General features: G+C 36.5%; 1 protein-coding gene across 1 annotated transcript in view; it reads left to right on the forward strand.

The window, feature by feature from the left end:
• The first annotated feature begins 4,097 nt into the window (after window positions 1-4,097).
• LOC129258745 (N-acetylated-alpha-linked acidic dipeptidase 2-like) overlaps window positions 4,098-18,062 on the forward strand; it is a 43,623-nt gene continuing 29,658 nt past the window's right edge. The window contains exons 1-11 of the mRNA XM_054896973.2: window positions 4,098-4,530; window positions 6,955-7,123; window positions 8,017-8,154; window positions 8,666-8,797; window positions 9,405-9,591; window positions 14,517-14,607; window positions 15,024-15,119; window positions 15,559-15,644; window positions 16,523-16,642; window positions 17,218-17,300; window positions 17,762-17,825. Coding sequence (XP_054752948.2) covers window positions 4,331-4,530; window positions 6,955-7,123; window positions 8,017-8,154; window positions 8,666-8,797; window positions 9,405-9,591; window positions 14,517-14,607; window positions 15,024-15,119; window positions 15,559-15,644; window positions 16,523-16,642; window positions 17,218-17,300; window positions 17,762-17,825 — 1,366 coding nt within the window. The 5' untranslated portion in view covers window positions 4,098-4,330. The remainder of the gene's footprint in view (window positions 4,531-6,954; window positions 7,124-8,016; window positions 8,155-8,665; window positions 8,798-9,404; window positions 9,592-14,516; window positions 14,608-15,023; window positions 15,120-15,558; window positions 15,645-16,522; window positions 16,643-17,217; window positions 17,301-17,761; window positions 17,826-18,062) is intronic.

Below are 18,062 nucleotides of genomic sequence, written 5' to 3' on the forward strand. Positions count from 1 at the left end.
TCGCCCTTGTCTTTTTTACCATGTTATTTCTATTTTTACCAAATTGGGTATTATCTGGTTGCCATGGCAATGGAATGAGAGTGCATTTATACATTTAGCAAAAACCACTCCTATGTTTAACACCCTAAACGCAGGGAAAATGAAACAAAAACAGATTCTACAACTTTAAATCAAAATTTTTACTTTTCTGGAGGAAAAATGAGCCGTTACCATGGCAACGGGCCAATTGGAACCATTTTGATAATCTTGAATATTTTGAATTTTATTTGTATTTAATTGGAACCTTGAATTCAATCTATTAGCTAATTTATATCATGTTTATCTACCATTTACAGGGAAATACAAGCTATTTTTGAGAAATTAATCCGTTGCCATGGCAACGGTCGAAGACGGCATTTATAAATTTGGCAACAAGCAGATTCATGTTCAGCACCCTCAAAATAGGGGGATAAGCACAAAAAATCAGATTCTACAGAAAATTTTTGGTAACCTTAAATATTATGATGAGGAGCTGTGTACTATATATCACAATCACCGCTCCAGGTCTGGGCAATGCTTAAAGGTCAAGTCCAATCCAGAAAAAAATGTTGATTTGAATCAATAGAGAATAATCAAACTAGCAAAACACTGAACATTTCATCAAAATCGGATGTAAAATAAGAAAGTTATGACTTCGCTAGTATAGGTCTACACAACAAAAAAAGTAATTAAGTCCCCCCTTAAACAAACATCCATAATTTCCGAACCAATGCAAGTTTTTAATTTATGTTACATGAGCGTGTAGGTAATTTTATAAGCTACCATCTGAGTAAACATTATGGACGCATGTAATGTCATGCTTCAGTGATGCACCGCCAGAAGCCAAAATTGTCACGCATGCAGTGAGTCACAAGTCAAATATCATGATTGGAACGAATTCCACATTCTCGCCATTTATTTATAAATATCTTTGGAATATATTTTGTAACGTGCTCTCATCTATGATTTCCTTGTAAGTGCAATATACCAACATCAATTAATTAATTGTTACTTTAAATGACTATTTCATTTCACTTAATGTAACTATGAAATTTATGTTTACATTGTAATCTTTGATTGTAGGCCTATCAGTCTCCCGACTGTTTTTAACAAGGAAGTATTTTGTACAATAAACCGAAATGATTGATGAATGAAAAAATAATCAGAAGGCACTTTCGAAAAGACGATACAAGTTTTTGGCTAAATTTCACGGTTGAATTACGTAAGTTAAAATTTGCTTTACCGGTAATTGGATTTTTTACACATTTTTATCGATAAAAATGATCGAATACGATGACATTTATTTTTGGGAAGAGTATCTTAAACAATATTCATCGTTTCACGGATAAATAATAGTACATTTAATGAAAACAAAAAAATACGAATTTCAAATATCATATATAGGCAAGTATTAATTTTGGTAACTGAAATTATCTTTTCTCAACTTTTTCGCTATGTTCATGACCAATTAACATGCTTTTCTTATTCAAATGCGTTTAACTAAACATTCACGCTTGAATGAACATACATGTGGAATGTGATTAGCTCTTTACGTTATTGGAAAAAAAACTATAGATATCTGTCACAAACCTCCTTGTATAGTTCATTTGATTTGATTTTTATAAAAATCCCGATGTCTAATGCTTCAGTGAGCACACAATATTCGAACACTATGCAAAATGAGAAGAAAATTTAAGGCCTTGGCCCCACTCTGTGCCGTATCGAATGGTTATTTTGGTGTGCGCGCCTTTTGGATAGTGTTAATCTGAAGCCATGTGCGAAGTATCTCAGAAGTAACAAAAAACGTCCATGAATTAAACAAATCCTCATTTTTTGGGCTTAAAATTTTGACTTCCTCTCTCATAAACATTGTGTACACTATGGGTGCATATGTTTAAGAATAAGTGACCCCTTACTCAATATGGTGGAACTTTTTCTCAAGGCTGTCTAGCAATATAATATATAGCTAAATACAGCCTTGAGAAAAACTTCCATGTCATTTATGAGTTATGTTTACCAATCTATGGTCAGAATTCTGTGCAGAAATGAAATCGATCTGTTTTGAGTGAGCATGCATCAAAGTGGGAAAAGGTGTATTTTCAATGTCACAGACTCATTTTGAGGGGTAATAAAGTGAATAAATGGGCAAATTCGGTTTCAAATGTGACTTAATTGATGTTGTACTTATCATCCATCAGTTTTATAACCACACACTTTCCGAACTTTTTTTTTACTTTTTCATGGTTGAGTGAGCACATTCGAAAACTTGGGAATCAGTGGCGTACCTAGGATTTTCCACAGGGGGGGCAAAATCGGCCGCCAAAATAATTGACAAGCAAAAAAAAAGAAAAGAAAAAAGGTCTTCAATAAAAAATAAAGGTTATTGTTCCAGAAAAAAATTGACAAGCAAGTCTTCAAGCTCGTCAGGGGGGGGGGGGGGGGCATAAAAGGTCTTTCAAGTTCGTCAGGGGGGTAGTGATATGTATTTTGTATGGGTTGTGGCTCGTCAGGGGGGGCAGAGTGACCCCCTGCCCCCCCCCCCCCGTAGGTACGCTAGTGTTGGGAATGAATACTCTTTATACTGCATAAATGCATGTATTCTCTCCCTAACAATTTCTCAGGATCAGTTGAATTTATGGACAAAGTGGTGGATCCAGAATGTTTAAAATGGGGTGGGGCCGATTAATTGGGGGAGCCACCAACATTTTCCAATTTTAATATGTTTTAACAAGTTGTAGGGGATACTGTCGTAAACCCCTATGATGATACGTCACAAAACATTGTGCTCACTCAACCATAAAAATACGATATCAACATTTTGTGTGAAGTGGCTAAATTGATGGATAGTAAAACTCACCTAAAAACAATTTTTGCCCCAGTTTGTATTTACACATTGTGACAATCTGAAAGTCGACTCATGTGACTTTCAAAAATTGTCATTTTTCATTCAACCTTTGATTACTCATGCATGACACAACTGATCAATCTCATTTTTCCCAAGGAGTCGCTTAATGAGTGTAGAAAACCACGTACGAAATATCATATTTCAAAATTATTCCGTTCAAAAGTTACAACAATTTAATTTAGGGGGGACTTACTTTTTTGTTGTGCATATATGCTAGCATATAATGCAGTTCGCCATCTAACGCTCGATCATTATAAGAAAGTAAAATAACTTAACCCCATTTTGTCCAAACTGGGGAAAACTTTAGAAAAGTTGTATAGAACTATTTGACTGGTGGAAGAGTTGGGGGCCAGTGGCGTAACTACGGGGGGGGGGGGGGTGGCATGGGGGCACGTGCCCCTCCCCCAATTGGCTGGCAAAAAAAACAGGGAAAAGGAGAAAAAGAGGGAGAAAGGAAGAAAAACGATGGGAAAAATAAATTACTGCTCGTTATAAAGTTATTTTATTTTATAGTTCTGTTGTCTTTACTTTAGACACTATATTTTTTTGTATTTTTTCTTGTATATTTATACTTGCGAATGGGGGGGGGGGGGTGGGGTGCTCGCTCTGTTTTCTCACATTGTGTCTGTCGAATATAGAGTCGATAATAACAAAACACTTTCATCATGTTCATTGCTTTCGCCGACAGCAACCAAAAAAAAAATTCATCCTTTTAAATCGATTGGGGTCTAATTATGATGTACCCCTTTATGGGCGAGATAATGCTATATATTGTACTTGAGTGACGCATGGTGATATAACCAAAAATGATTTTTCTTTAAATTAGAGCTCCGTAAAAAAAAATGGCCCGGCCAAGATCTCTCTTCCTGTACGTTTTTTTATTTTCTCTTCTCTTTGTTTTCGAACAAGAATAAAATTACTGAAGGCACTGGCGGATACATGGGGGGGGGGGGGGGGCATGGTTCCCTCCAAACAATCTGCCAATAAGAAAAGGAAACAAAAAGAAAACCCAAGGAAAAGTAAAGGCTGAAAATGTTATAAACTGTCAGAAAATTAGATTTTTTAGTATTTAAAGTGTCATTTTTCGTTCTCTCGCAACGCTCTCTTGCGACTTTTTATTAAAAGAAATTTTGCACCATCATGCATGACCCCCTCAAACTTGGGATCATTGAGCCAGTGAATGAGGGGCGGTGTCGCCCTCTGCCTCCCATAATAATTGTGTCTCCGCTCATGATTTCGAGCTACGTTTTATCATTGTTTTTTTTTATTTTTTTTATTTTTTTTATTTTTTAGTTGGCCTATTATCAGATCCAAGCAAAGTCCAATCTCGGTCTATATATACACCCTAATAAACTTTATATCCCATGAACGAAACAATTTCAGCACCGGGCTCATTCTTCGACCAGGATGAATCCTCGGACGGTTCAGGTGGTAGTCGGTGTGACGACCCTGTGTGTTGGTATTGGGGTAGGGGTGCTGATCGGGTATTTCAGCGCCCCTGCAAGGGATGGGGAGTACACCAACCCCGAAACCAGGGGGCCGGATGAGAGCATCGCGGACCGTATCATGGAAGAAATCAGTGCCGAGAATATAAAGGAAAATCTCAGGTAAGAAAACCGTATCGGCGTCACGACATTTGCTCCGGCGGCAATTGCTCCGGGCTTTTTTTCGTCTAAGATATAGTGTTACACTGCAAAAACTCCGGTGTTGATTTAACACCAGCCCGGAATCTATATAAGTCCACACCAGAGAAGTATTGAAACAGCACCAGTTTGGAATCAAACCGATGCTGTTTTAATACTAATTGGTGTTGTATAAACACCTTTCTGGTGTTAGACAAAAACGAAACTGGTGTTGTTTAACACTTCTCTGGTGTGGACATATAGGTTCCGGGCTGGTGTTAAACCGACACCGGAATTTTTGCAGTGTACGGTTTCAATATTAGGTTTTTTAATGTTATTTTGTAGGGTAAGGTTTTTTATGCTACTTTTTTTAGGGTTATGTTTTATATGTTTTATTTTAGCATTAGGTTTAGGATATGGTATATTTATAAATTCAGGTTTGAAGTTGGTCATTCCATTAATGTGTGTAATTTGCAGCGGAGCAATTTGTCGGAGGAGCATTTCATTAAACAAAATGTCAGTTATTTTCAATGACAATTGTTATAAGCTGCCGAAATCCTTTTATCTGATTGGCTCGGAGCAAATTTGATAGTGTAAATCATTGACTATTTTGTTTCAGCAAAAACACCCCTGATTTGGATTAGATCCAGAAATTATTATGTCAGGCTTTGTGGATGCAGGACGAAAGTTGGCATAAAAGAGCATATAGGCAATGAAACAAACAGGTTAAAACATTGGGATGAGGGGTAAGGGTGACAGTGGGGGTAGCTGCCAGTGCTGCAACGAGCCCTCTGAATAAGTCATAGAAAAAAGTAAGACAATTTTGGAGGGGTTGAGTAGCTTCCGACGGATTTATTTCTTCGTTCCATGAATTTTTTTCCACGGCCCATATGCCCCCTAAGAGTGTAATCATATGTAACAAATGTTGTTTAAAGTCCAATAAAAATTCATTTACCATATCCAAAGATTCATTTACTTTCGGTCAATGTCAACATGATCTCCCCGACTAAATGATGTTTGTATAGAAATACTATCAATAAGACCGACTGGAATGATTTTTCATCTTCTTTTCTGATTTTCATTACAAACTTGTTACCTTCACACGCATTTCCAGTTCTGTAACATGTTCTTGGGAAAGTGTAGGCCCTAAGAATATTTTTTCATTTAAAACTTGATATAAAATTTCAAACATCAACAACGCGGTAAACAGAGGCAGATTTGTGATATTGACCGGCTGGCGTCAGTAATTTGCCCGCGAATTTTCTGCAACGCACACCCCCAAAAAATCTAATGATAACAAGAAAATAGAGATTTAATTAAATTTATGGAAACAAAAAAAAGAAAAAAGGGGAAGTGAAAAATCACCAAAGGTCACCACCATGAAAGAGAATTTAGCAAAAATAAAATTTGACAACATCGGGGGGGGGGGGTTCCTAGCCTCCAACCGCCCCTCCCTCTTCCGGATCCGCCCATTGTTCGCAAGCATGTAATTCAAGATCGTATCAACTTTGCAAATATCACAATGGGTAATTAACGATATGTACATATTGGAATTGGATACATCGAAACAGTATTTGAACTCGATTTTATTCTCATAATATAGTGCCCTTTGGTCCGTAATAGTAAATGATTACTGGTGTCATGGACATAGTTAATTTCCGCGCTTACCGGCCAGGATGTGGCCAGACAATAATATTGACATCAAAGACTTAATTTCGAATTTTGATTCCCATGGACTATTACCTTTCTAACTGAAAGTTATATCCACTGATAAACAAATGAATTATAGTGAAAATAGAAAGTAAGTACACAATTAAGGGCAGCAATAGTCACAACTTACTAGTTTGACCTATTGAAACAACAACAACAACATTGCCCGAAAAAGGGGGAGGGACACTGAAATATATTTGTGTACGTACGCGCGACAAAGAAAGAGAGAGAGAGAGAGGGGGAGAGAGAAATTGAAAAAGGGTACCCCCCTTTTCGATTAAGGCGCATACCCATCTAGAGGGTCAAAACACACACACACAAAAGGAGAAAAGAAAATGTGTCTTTTCAAAGAAAAAGTGGAAACATCGTGGTAAATGCTTAAACTTCGGGAGTTTACTTTTCGGGTATATAGTTACCATGGATACCATTTTCTCCACTCTGGTATGAATATCCGTGGGGGTCTTGGGTCCAAAACACAAGTAGATATAAATAAATGAATTCGGCGTTTTAAAACACGTTATTCTCTAATTATGGCCGTGAGTGGATACACGGAGTACCTCCAAATCCATCAGAGACTCAGGATACTTGTGTTTGTACACGTACACATACACACACACCCCCCCCCACACACACGCACACGCGCCATTGTTCGTTATCAGAAAAAAATATGAACATACCCAATCTGGTTTGTGGTTTTAGATATTACGCTCGGAAACCGCATGTTGCTGGGACACCAGCCGACAGGGAAGGGGCGGATGACATCAGGAGGGCGTGGCTAGAACAAGGATTGGACTCTGCCGAGTTGGTCTCGTATAAGGTCTATCTTCAGCATCCTCCATCACCAGATAATGAAGAATTAGCTAACAAGGTGACATGTCTTTGTATTATCAATACTCTTATAAATTGACTATATATTCTACTCTAAGTAGCCTTAAGCGTTTCCCCCGTTTTTTGTATAGCTTTTTCAAGCAAAATATGCAAACTTAGACACTCTAAAGGTCTACCGGCGGATATCTACCTACCTACCTACACTGTAAAAACCGTGGTGTTAAAACTGGCACCAGTGGGTGTTAATAGAGGACCCCACCCTCTGGTGTTAAAATTACACCCTAGAGATTGAATATAACACCAAAGAGTGTACATGTAACAACCAAATGTGTTGCAATAACACCTAAAGGTGCTAAACTAACACTGTCAATTTAACAACGGTGTAAAATAACTGGTGTGGTCCTCTATGTACACCGGTTAACACCGCAGTTTTTGCTGTGTTTTTGCTTTGGCTACATATCTAACTAACTACCTACCTTTCTATCAGTGGTGTAATGAACTGAAAAATTGTGGGGCCAGACATGTCCTTAAATTTCTATAGAAAAATCTCCGAGTGAAACGAGCAATCAAAATTTTGACCATTTTATTTCAAAAACCTTATTATGTGATAGATTTTGACATAATATTATTGAAATAACATCACACCGTTTAAAAATTCTTCTTAAAACCTAGAAGTTCCTGCAATAGAGACTCGAGAATACCTGTAATCTTACTGTGCTATTGCATTTAGTAATATTACAGAAAATTTGTATATTGGGTCTGAGACTTAACAAATTTCATTTAATCATGGCAATAAAAACCGTTTCTCCTTATTTTTTAATAGATTTGCTTTGTTAAAAGAATCCCCCCTCTCTCTATCTATCTATCAATCTATTTATTAACTTTTAATCTATATCTGCCTCTCATTGTCGTTTTAAATTTTTGTTCATCCAGGTTCATATCATAGATCCAGCCAATGGGAATATTGCATTTCAGTCAGCACTGAGGGAAGATCCATTCGGAGAAGAGGAATTATTACAGCCCGATATCCCTCCGCCATTTAATGCATACTCGGCTACAGGAGATGTGACGGTAAGTGGTCAAAAGTAAATAAATGTAGGCCTATAGTGAAACCTGTAACGGCCACTAATGGGAAACGGCTAAAGTGGCTAAAATAATGGATAGTTTGGTTTGACACTAGTGTTAGTTGTGTTTGTGCATGTGTTTGCTGTTGGGGATAATTTTAACGAATTTTGGGAGAAGATTATCAGCTTGATAACTCGGATCATGTACTTTATAAAAAAAAGAAAAGAAAACTAAACCAAACAACCCTGATTTAAGCCCGCAATAATCAACTTTCATTATATACCACGACACCAAAGTTCACTGTAATATGCTTAGCACATATCTATATGGGTTAGCTTTATATAATATTGATTTTTTAATATAAGCATATCTTAGTCTAAGTCTTTGATTGGCTAAAAGTACGGTCACGGAAACAGCTAACGATATAGCCAAAAAATAAAACCCGGTTAAATGTGCGCAATATACTAAACGTGATCTTTATGCGCAGTTCATATTTTATGCTATATCACACTTGCAGGGTGACTTGGTTTACGTAAACTTTGGAAGGGTTGAGGACTATGAGTACATATTGGATGAGTTGGACCCTACTATTAACTTCACAGGGAAGATCGTCATCGCCCGACACGGAGGGACGGGATGGTATACCAAGGTGGGTAGTTAACACTGTCTTAAATGTACTGGTGTTCCGAGAGAACCACACCATTGGATTTGATCATAACACCCAAGTCCGATAGTACAACTAGTAATACCGAATGGTAGAGTTTATAACTTATTTTATTTGCATTGTACAACATTTTTTTCAACCAATATTAAAGAATTCTAATGACGTCGGTTCCAAAAGCAAATTGATCTTAAAAATTAATTGAAAATGTATTACTGATTGTAGATCTATCTTATTACAGGTGTACGTATAAATTGGTTTGCAAACTACTAAACATGGTCTTTATGCGCACTTCATATTTCCTGCTTTGCCCCCACAGCGTTTATTTGTCATTGTTATCCATCATGCAATCGACGTATTAATTCTTTCATTGATGACTCATTATCTATTGTTTTGAAAGATTATAATCCACAAGTGCATATATATTTGCATGTTATAGCTATCTATGCTTATTTAGTTTTTGAAAGTTTTCCCTCAATGAAACATATATATATAAAAATTAAAGATAGAATTAAATCATTCAAATACAGCGTTAATACAACCAAGGCCTATATATTTCTTTAAGTATTCATGATACACATACATCATTCTACAGGCGACGAATGCCTACAACTTTGGTTGTGTGGCACTACTAATGTATACGGACCCAGCGAATTATGGCGTCGGCCCAGATATAGGACTTCCCTACCCTGACGGCAAATTCCTACCTAGCACATCGGGGCAGAGGGGTTCGGTCAAAAAGGATTTTGGGGATCCACTGACCCCTGGTTACCCGTCGAGAGGTAAAAAAAAAATCCCTTTTCCATTGTTTTTTCTTATTCGTTGCACCATGGAGTATACTGCAAAAACTCCGGTGTTGATTTAACACCAGCCCGGAATCTTTATGTCCACACCAGAGAAGTATTGAAACAACACCAGTTTGGAATCAAACCGATGCTGTTTTAATACTAATTGGTATTGAATAAACACCTTTCTGGTGTTAGACTAAAACTAAACTGGTACTGTTTTAACACTTCTCTGGTGTGGACATAATATATAGATTCCGGGCTGGTGTTAAATCAACACCGGAGTTTTTGCAGTGTAGTAGCTCCATGGTTGCACCTTTTTTCTGAATCCTCATACCCATGTATTTTCTTGCTCTTTATGTACTCCCTAAATAATGCAAAAGACCTAATCTAATCCCTAATCACGAACCTCTTGGAGTGATACTATAGGGATCAATCTCTTTGGAGTGAACTGTACATCTATTTAGAGTGCATCCCGAGACAAGGGCTGAAATCTCTCCCCAAAGGTATGGGAGACCATTGGCTGGAAAATTTGACAAGCAAAAAAAAAAAAAAAAAGGTTATCACCCCAAATGTCAGGTCATGAATAAATTTGACAAAAAAAAGTCATCTCGTCCAAAATACAGTCATGTTTGATTTCGATTTTGAATGATGTATTTCTTTCCATCATAAAAGACCTAAATAGTAGGGGGACATTTGATATTGTGTCCCCTTACTTTTTAGGGTAGGGGGACGCGTCCCCCCTGGGATTTCCGCCCATGTCCCGGGAGTGCATCACGAATCCCTTTGGAGTGAACTGTAGACGGGTCAATATACGACCAAAAATAGCCTTACCCGGAACAAATTGCAACAAATGATTTTTCAACGGTATTTTGTACTATTTGACCTCAGGAATAACATACTAAAAATCTACCAAAATCCGCATACGGGAAAGTGGTTATTTTCAAGATGGCGTCCAAGATGGCCGCCATTCACTGAAAATGGATACAAATGACACATTATCCACCATAGAATCCTAATTCGGTTCATATTCCATGGTCTGGGGGTAAAAAAATTGATATAGGCTAGAATGAATTATAAGCCCTCCAGTGTACCAGGCAAATCCAAGATGGCGCCCAAAATGGCTGCTGTAGGCTGAAAATCCACAATTCATCTAAATTTGTTTTCTATTCAATGGTTTTGAGGGTGAAATAGTACATTGAAACAAGTTACAAGGACAGCCAGTGGTCTGGTGTGTCCAAGAATCCAAGATGGCTTCCAAGAATGGAGTTTAAAATGGCTGTTGATAATTAAAATGGACAAAGTTCATTTCATATTCGCCTGGGACATAATGATTTTGGTGACTAGACCATGATTTCAATGGTCAAATAAGACATTGGGACAAGTTACAAGGACAGTCAGTGGTGCAGTATGTTAAAAAATCAAAGATGGCTTCCAAAAATGGAGTCGAAAATTGCTGTTGCTACTTAAAAAAATCCGACATAGTTTGTTCAATGTCCAGAAATATGATTTTTGTGTCTCTACCATGGTTAAATGGGTCAAATAATACATTGGGATAAGTTACAAGGAAAGTCAGTGGTCTGGTATGTGCAAAAATCCCCGATGGATTTCAAAAAATGATTCTGAAATGGCTGCTAATACTTAAAGCGGACAAAGCTCATTTCATTTTGACCTGGGATATGTGATTTTCATGTCTAAACCACTGGTTTCAAGGGTCAAATAATATATTAGGATAAGTTACAAGGAAAGTCAATGGTCTGGTATGTCCAAAAATCGAAGATGGCGTCCAAAAATTGATCTTAAAAATATGCTGCTGATACTTAAAGCGGACAAAGCTCATTTCATATCGGCCTGGGAAATGTGATTTTGGTGTCTAAACCACTGGTTTGAGGGCCAAAATGATACATTAGGACATATTTTAAGGCCAGTCAGTGGTCTGGTATGACCAAAAATCCAATATGGCTTCCAAAACCTGATTTTAAAATGGCTGTTGATACTTTAAAATGGCATATATCATTTTAAATCCGCCTGTGAGATATGATTTCGGTGTCTAAACTATGGTTTCAAGGGTCAAATTATATATTAGGACAAGACAATGGCAGTCAGTGGTCTAGTATGTCCAAAATTCCAAGATGGCTTCCAAAAATGGAGTAAAAAATGTCTGATGTTACTTATAAAAGGACATAGTTTGTTTAATATCTGTATGGGGAAAATGAGTTTGGTGTTAAACCATGGTTTAAAAAGGTCAAGTAATACACTAGGGTCAGTTACAAGACCAATCAGTTGTCTGTATTTTAAAAATCCTAGATTACTTTAAAAAGAAATGGGGTGTAAATTGACTGTTGTTACTTACAAGTATGCATAGTTTATTATAAATACACCTTGGAGGTATGATTTTGCTGTCTATGCTAGAGTTTACAGGGTCAAGCAATACATTTGGTTAAGTTGAAAGGACAGTCAGGTGTCAGGTATGTCCAAAAATCGAAGATGGCTTTAAAAATGGGGGTCTTAAATGGCTGCTGTTACTTAAAAGTGGATGCAGAACATTATAAATACACCTTGGGGATATTATTTTGGTGTCTACACTAGGGTTTCAAGGGCCAAACAATACTTTGGGACTGGTTACCATGATATGCAGCTATCCATTTTGCCTCAAAATCCAAGTAAACTTAAAAAATGGGTTCTAAAGTGACTACTGTTACGTAAAATATCTACCTGTTAGAAATAATCTAGGTTCCTGCACTTAAATGCATGGGGACAAGTTATTATTGTTTCATGAGTTGGTACAGCACCCATTTTGATGAAATTTTAGAATCCATCATGGATTCTTTGACAACATTGAGTACTAACCATCCTTGTTACTTGTCCGATTGTATTATTTGACCCTTCATACCACAATTTGGACACCAACATTATTTCTTACAGGTGAATATTGTAGAACTCTGACCACTATTGAATATGAGTCGTTTTAGATTCCCTTTTTAAAAACCCTCTTGTGTTTTAGGCAAACTGGACAACTGCATATCAATGTAACCAGTCCAAACGTATTGTTTTAACCATGAAACCATAGTGTGGTCACCGAAATCATATCTCCTTGGTGGATAATGAACTATGTCCATTTTGAAAGTAACAGCAGTCATTTTAGACTCCGATTTTTGGAAGCTTTCTTAGATTTTCGACATACTGGACCACTGACTGTCCTTGTAACTAATTTTATTCCTTTTGAAACCATGATATAGGCAACAAAATCATATGCCCTTGACGAATATAACATGAACAATTTGCATTTTTAAATACCATCGCGGCTAATTGATACTATTTTTTAAGCCACCGTGGACTTTTGGACATACTTGACCACCCATCGTCCTTGTAACTTATCCCAATTTATTATTTGACCCATTTAACCATGGTATAGGCACAAAAATCATATTCCCGGATATTGAACGAACTATGTTGGGTTTTTTTAAGTAGCAACAGCATTTTTTACTCCATTTTTGGAAGCCATCTTGGATTTTTTAACATACCGGACCACTGACTGTCCTTGTAACTTGTCACAATGTATTATTTGACCATTGAAACCATGGTCTAGACACCAAAATCATATCTCTCAGGTAGATGTGATATGAGCTATGCCCATTTTAAGGATAAACAGCCATTTTAAACTCAATTTTTGGAAGCCATCTTGTATTTTTGGACACAGCGGACCACTGACTGTCCTTGTAACTTGTCACAATGTATTATTTGACCATTGAAACCATGGTCTAGACACCAAAATCATATCTCTCAGGTAGATGTGATATGAGCTATGCCCATTTTAAGGATAAACAGCCATTTTAAACTCAATATTTTTGGAAGCCATCTTGTATTTATGGACACACCAGACCACTGACTGTCCTTGTAACTTGTCCCGATGTACTACTTCACCATTAAAACAATCGAATGGAAACCAAATTAAAGCCACTTAAGTAAGTAATAGATGAATTGTGGATTTTTTAGACTACGGCAGCTTTTGGCGCCATCTTGGATTTTCCTGGTACCTTGGAGTGCTAATATTCACTCTAACTTGTCTAAATAAATTCGTTTACCCATTGGACCATGGAATATGAACCCAAATAGGATTCTAGGGTGGATAATGAGTGAGTTATATCCATTTTTAGTGAATGGCGGCCATCTTGGACGCCATCTTGAAAATAACCACTTTCCCGGATGCGGATTTTGGTAGATTTTTAGTATGTTATTCCTGAGGTCAAATACTGCCAGAAACAGTTGAAAAATCATTTGTTGCAATTTGTTCCGGGTCAAACCATATATTGACCCGTCTAGCTCTTCTTGCAGTTCACTAAAAAAGGTGTCATACTGGATGTAAAGTTAATTCCAAAGGGATTGGTCCCTACTATCACTCCAATAGGATTGTGATAAGGGATTAAATTAGCTATTTTGCCTTTAGAAATTACACCATCAAAAGAACTTTGAAGGATTCCTTGCAGGACAAAAACAAAACCCAAACACGATTCTAAAGGATTGATCAAGTCCTCTTCGGCTTCTCTAAAGGAAACCAAAACCCAAGAAGAGAAGCGATCTTATTGGAAAGAGTAAAATGAGAGGAACAATTGAAAACAAGTTTCATCAAAATCGGTTATGAAATAGGCAAGTTATGAACCTTTAATAAGTCTTGTTGTACTTTCTATGGGGATCCTCAAATTGGCAAACATGCTTCAAAATGGCTGATTTTGTGGATCTTGGATTCCTTTCCTAAAGACCCTAAATACGGTCAAAGAAGAGTTCTAAAATTTCTCTAAGAGTTTACGGGGATAATACATTTTCGATTCAATTCAACCCCAAATGGACCATTCGTGTATGTCTCCTCCAGGTATATAGGAATAAGGAAGTGAAGCAATAACCTATTTTGTATATCTTCAAAGACTTTGCCTATAGAAGATCTGTAAACGAAACCGACTTGCCCAAAGTTCTGATTCATCCTGTAGGATACGGTGATGCAGAGAAACTGATTAAGTGAGTAAAAACGAACCGTTGAGCAATTGTAACTGTCAACAATTTTATTGATTTGATATATCGTATTACATTTTTGTTGTTTTCAATATTATTATTAATATCATTTTTATTATCATCATCATTATCATCATCATCATCATCATCATCATTATTATTATTATTATCATAATTATTGTTATTATTACCTTTTTTTCTCATTAGTATTAGCAGTAGAGTAATTGTAGTAATAATATGATGATGATGATTATCATCATAATCATCATAATTGTTATCACTACTATTGCTGTCATAAATATTGTGATAAACAGGTCCAATGACCTCTCAGTATCTAATGGCAAAGTATGTTAAGATTAACAAAGCAAGAAGGCTTACAATTTGTAAAAAAAAATGCATCCATTTTTTTCACGAACTCACAGATCATTGGCTGGGCCTTCTCCTCGGGAAAATTGGCGTGGCGGTTTAAACACTACTTACCCGGTGGGTCCAGGGTTCGGCGCCCCATACCAAGGAATGTAAGTTACGAGTAAAGAAAATACATTTACATATTAAGATCAAATTTAGGATAAATAAACTTAGAAAATGTTGAAAACACACAGGGGCCAAAACCATGAAAAAAACGTAAAAATGACCATACGATTGTGATTTTTTGCATGGTCAGCCCCCCCCCCCTACTTTGAAAACCGTTCCGCGGCCCCTGACACATTGAAAATAAGCAAAAGAGCGACATGATTGGTGAGTATTAAACAAAAGCCCTTCTGATTTCCACCATTCACAGTGTCTGTGAGGGGGGATGTGAGTGTGTGTGTGCGCGAGGGTGTGTGTGTGTGAGAAACAGAGAGGGGGTGCAACTTAAATAGATGAATGAAGAAAGACAACATCTAAATTTGTAAAACTGTTGAGGAGGACATTAAAAACCCGAAATGTTTAAGTGTCATTTTTCGTTTTATTCAGGAAGACGAGAGTGGTTATCAACTCCGTGTCAGACCAGTATACTATCTATAACACAGTCGGATTTATTAGAGGGGCTATTGAACCAGGTGAGATACAGCCTTTACTTATCAATTTTTATTATTATTTTTTTTTTTGTATTTCCCTCATGATCGAGGATTTATTGATGAAACAAAATAAAATTCAGCAATACAAAGTATACAAAATAATCAAGACAGTATCTTCTAGGGATCATCATGGCATATACCATATTACATCAGATGAATTCAAATATAGTGAAATAGTCTTCTTGGTAGCCTATTATCTACTTTATGCATCTTTTCATTTAATCGGATTTTCCTGCTATTTCTCTTTTAAACACATGAATAAGACCGTTTTCTCTTCTATCATACTGATTTAAATTTCTTTCCAGAATAAACTTATAAATACACCATAGAGCTATTACTAAAACGATGTATAAATCCTCATGTTCTAGAATGAATAAACAATTTATGTCGATTTGTATTTCTTTATGAAAAATATCTTTGATAACTCTTTGTAAATAAACAAAAAAGGGTTAATTTAACTCGCAAGTGAAGAATGCATGGGTAACATCTTCGACTTTACTTATCAAATTAGTATTTTGAATTGGTCAGGCGGTAAACTTTTTAGTTTTGTGTCAAAGAATGTAAATTTAGATTAACACATTTAAATAGATGATATCGTAAACAATACCTGATTTGTTTTAAATCCAGTATTAACTATCAATTTCTCATGGTCAAAGCCAACATCTTCGCAGATCTCTCTGTTGGGTTTTGTTCTGCTTGTTATGGGTGTTCTGTGCTTTTTTTAAAGTAGCTCGAGCTAAAGCCTGGGTATAATAGCAGCTAGCGCTCTGTGTCATCGGGCAAAAAGCGTTATACAAATCAGTCCAGCTATATTATTCATACTTTTATAAAACCATTTGTTATTCCTGACATATCACCAGAACGTTACGTCATTATTGGGAACCATCGTGATGCCTGGGGTTTAGGTTCCATCGATCCTACCAGTGGGACCGCATCGGTTCTTGAGATTTCAAGAGCTTTCGGAAAACTAAAAAAAGAAGGTAAGAAAACGACGACTTTCAATGCAGTAGGCTTCATGTTTTGTATAGCAGTGGTAGAATATGTTGGTTTGTGTTTTGGGCGGGATGGATGTCCAGATATAACACAAGAAAAAAAATCTTTAATTTGGATTAAACAAAATATATATATAAGCATCAGATGAAAATGATGTATGCAAGTATTTGTACTTCAAAACCCTGACGTAAATCTGAGCGACGAACCCATTTTTGTTGTTGTTGTTGTTGTTGTGTGTGTGTGTGGGTGTCGGAGAGGGTGTGTGTGTGTGTGTGTGTGGGGGGGTGATCTATTGTTTCACGTCACGAATTTACGCCAATGCTTTATAACATTGTCTGGTTCCTTTTTCCTCGAGCAAATTAGATAAGATCTCAGCCTTTATTTAATGACCACTTTTTCCTCATTTGAACATGGTACATTTAGGTATTACATTAACCGAAACCAGGTGAGAGAGAGAGAGAGAGAAAAAAAAAACCTTTGTTTTGCTGATGAACCGTTAATGTCAGAATTTTACATCAATAAACTTTGGATGAATATAATTGAATTGTAATTTTTTATCAAGGATGGAGGCCCAGAAGGACATTGATGTTCTGTTCTTTTGGAGGAGAGGAATATGGATTGATCGGTTCGATTGAATGGACGGAGGTAAGATAATGACAATAATAACAACAACAACAATAACATGAAACATTAACAACAACAACATTAAGAACAATAACAATGATAATAACAATCAGAACATATTTAGAGATATAGTGCAAGTTTTATGTTAAAAATTAACAAAATATAACAATAACAATAACATTTTTAATAAATAAAGTGCAAGTTTCACATGTTTCATGTTAAATGTTGATAACTACTAACTCTCATGGAGCTTAAGATCCTCAAATTCAAATCTTGTACGTTCCGTTTTCAAAGATATCCTGGTTGAGGGGAGGGGGACCATGTGGTAATGACCTCTTGCCCCCCCCCCTTACTAACTTTTGAGCACAACTGTATATCATGTAAAGACTGATAGCTTTTATGTAGTAGTATAGCCCAACACTTTTTAACTTCGTTTTGTCATGAATGGCCACATATCTTTATTTCCATTTTCTTTCATGCAGGAATTCAACCGAATCCTAGCAGACAGAGTCGTAACTTATCTTAATTTGGACATGGGGGTCGTAGGTAGGTAAATATAGTCAACAACTACTTTTAGATAAATGAACGAAGGAGTGACAAACTTAATATATAAGAACGGTGGAACGAAGATTTTAGCCCGACAATAAGATATCATCAAAACGTGGACTCCCCTCAACGTAGTCAATTTTTCATTGCTCTAGAAGCAATATCCGATTAAAAGGAGTACTCCAGGCTGAAAATATTATGATTTAAACATTATAATAAAGTAAAATCAGACAAACA

This window comes from Lytechinus pictus, chromosome 4 (assembly GCF_037042905.1).
Source record: "Lytechinus pictus isolate F3 Inbred chromosome 4, Lp3.0, whole genome shotgun sequence".
Taxonomy (NCBI): domain Eukaryota; kingdom Metazoa; phylum Echinodermata; class Echinoidea; order Temnopleuroida; family Toxopneustidae; genus Lytechinus; species Lytechinus pictus.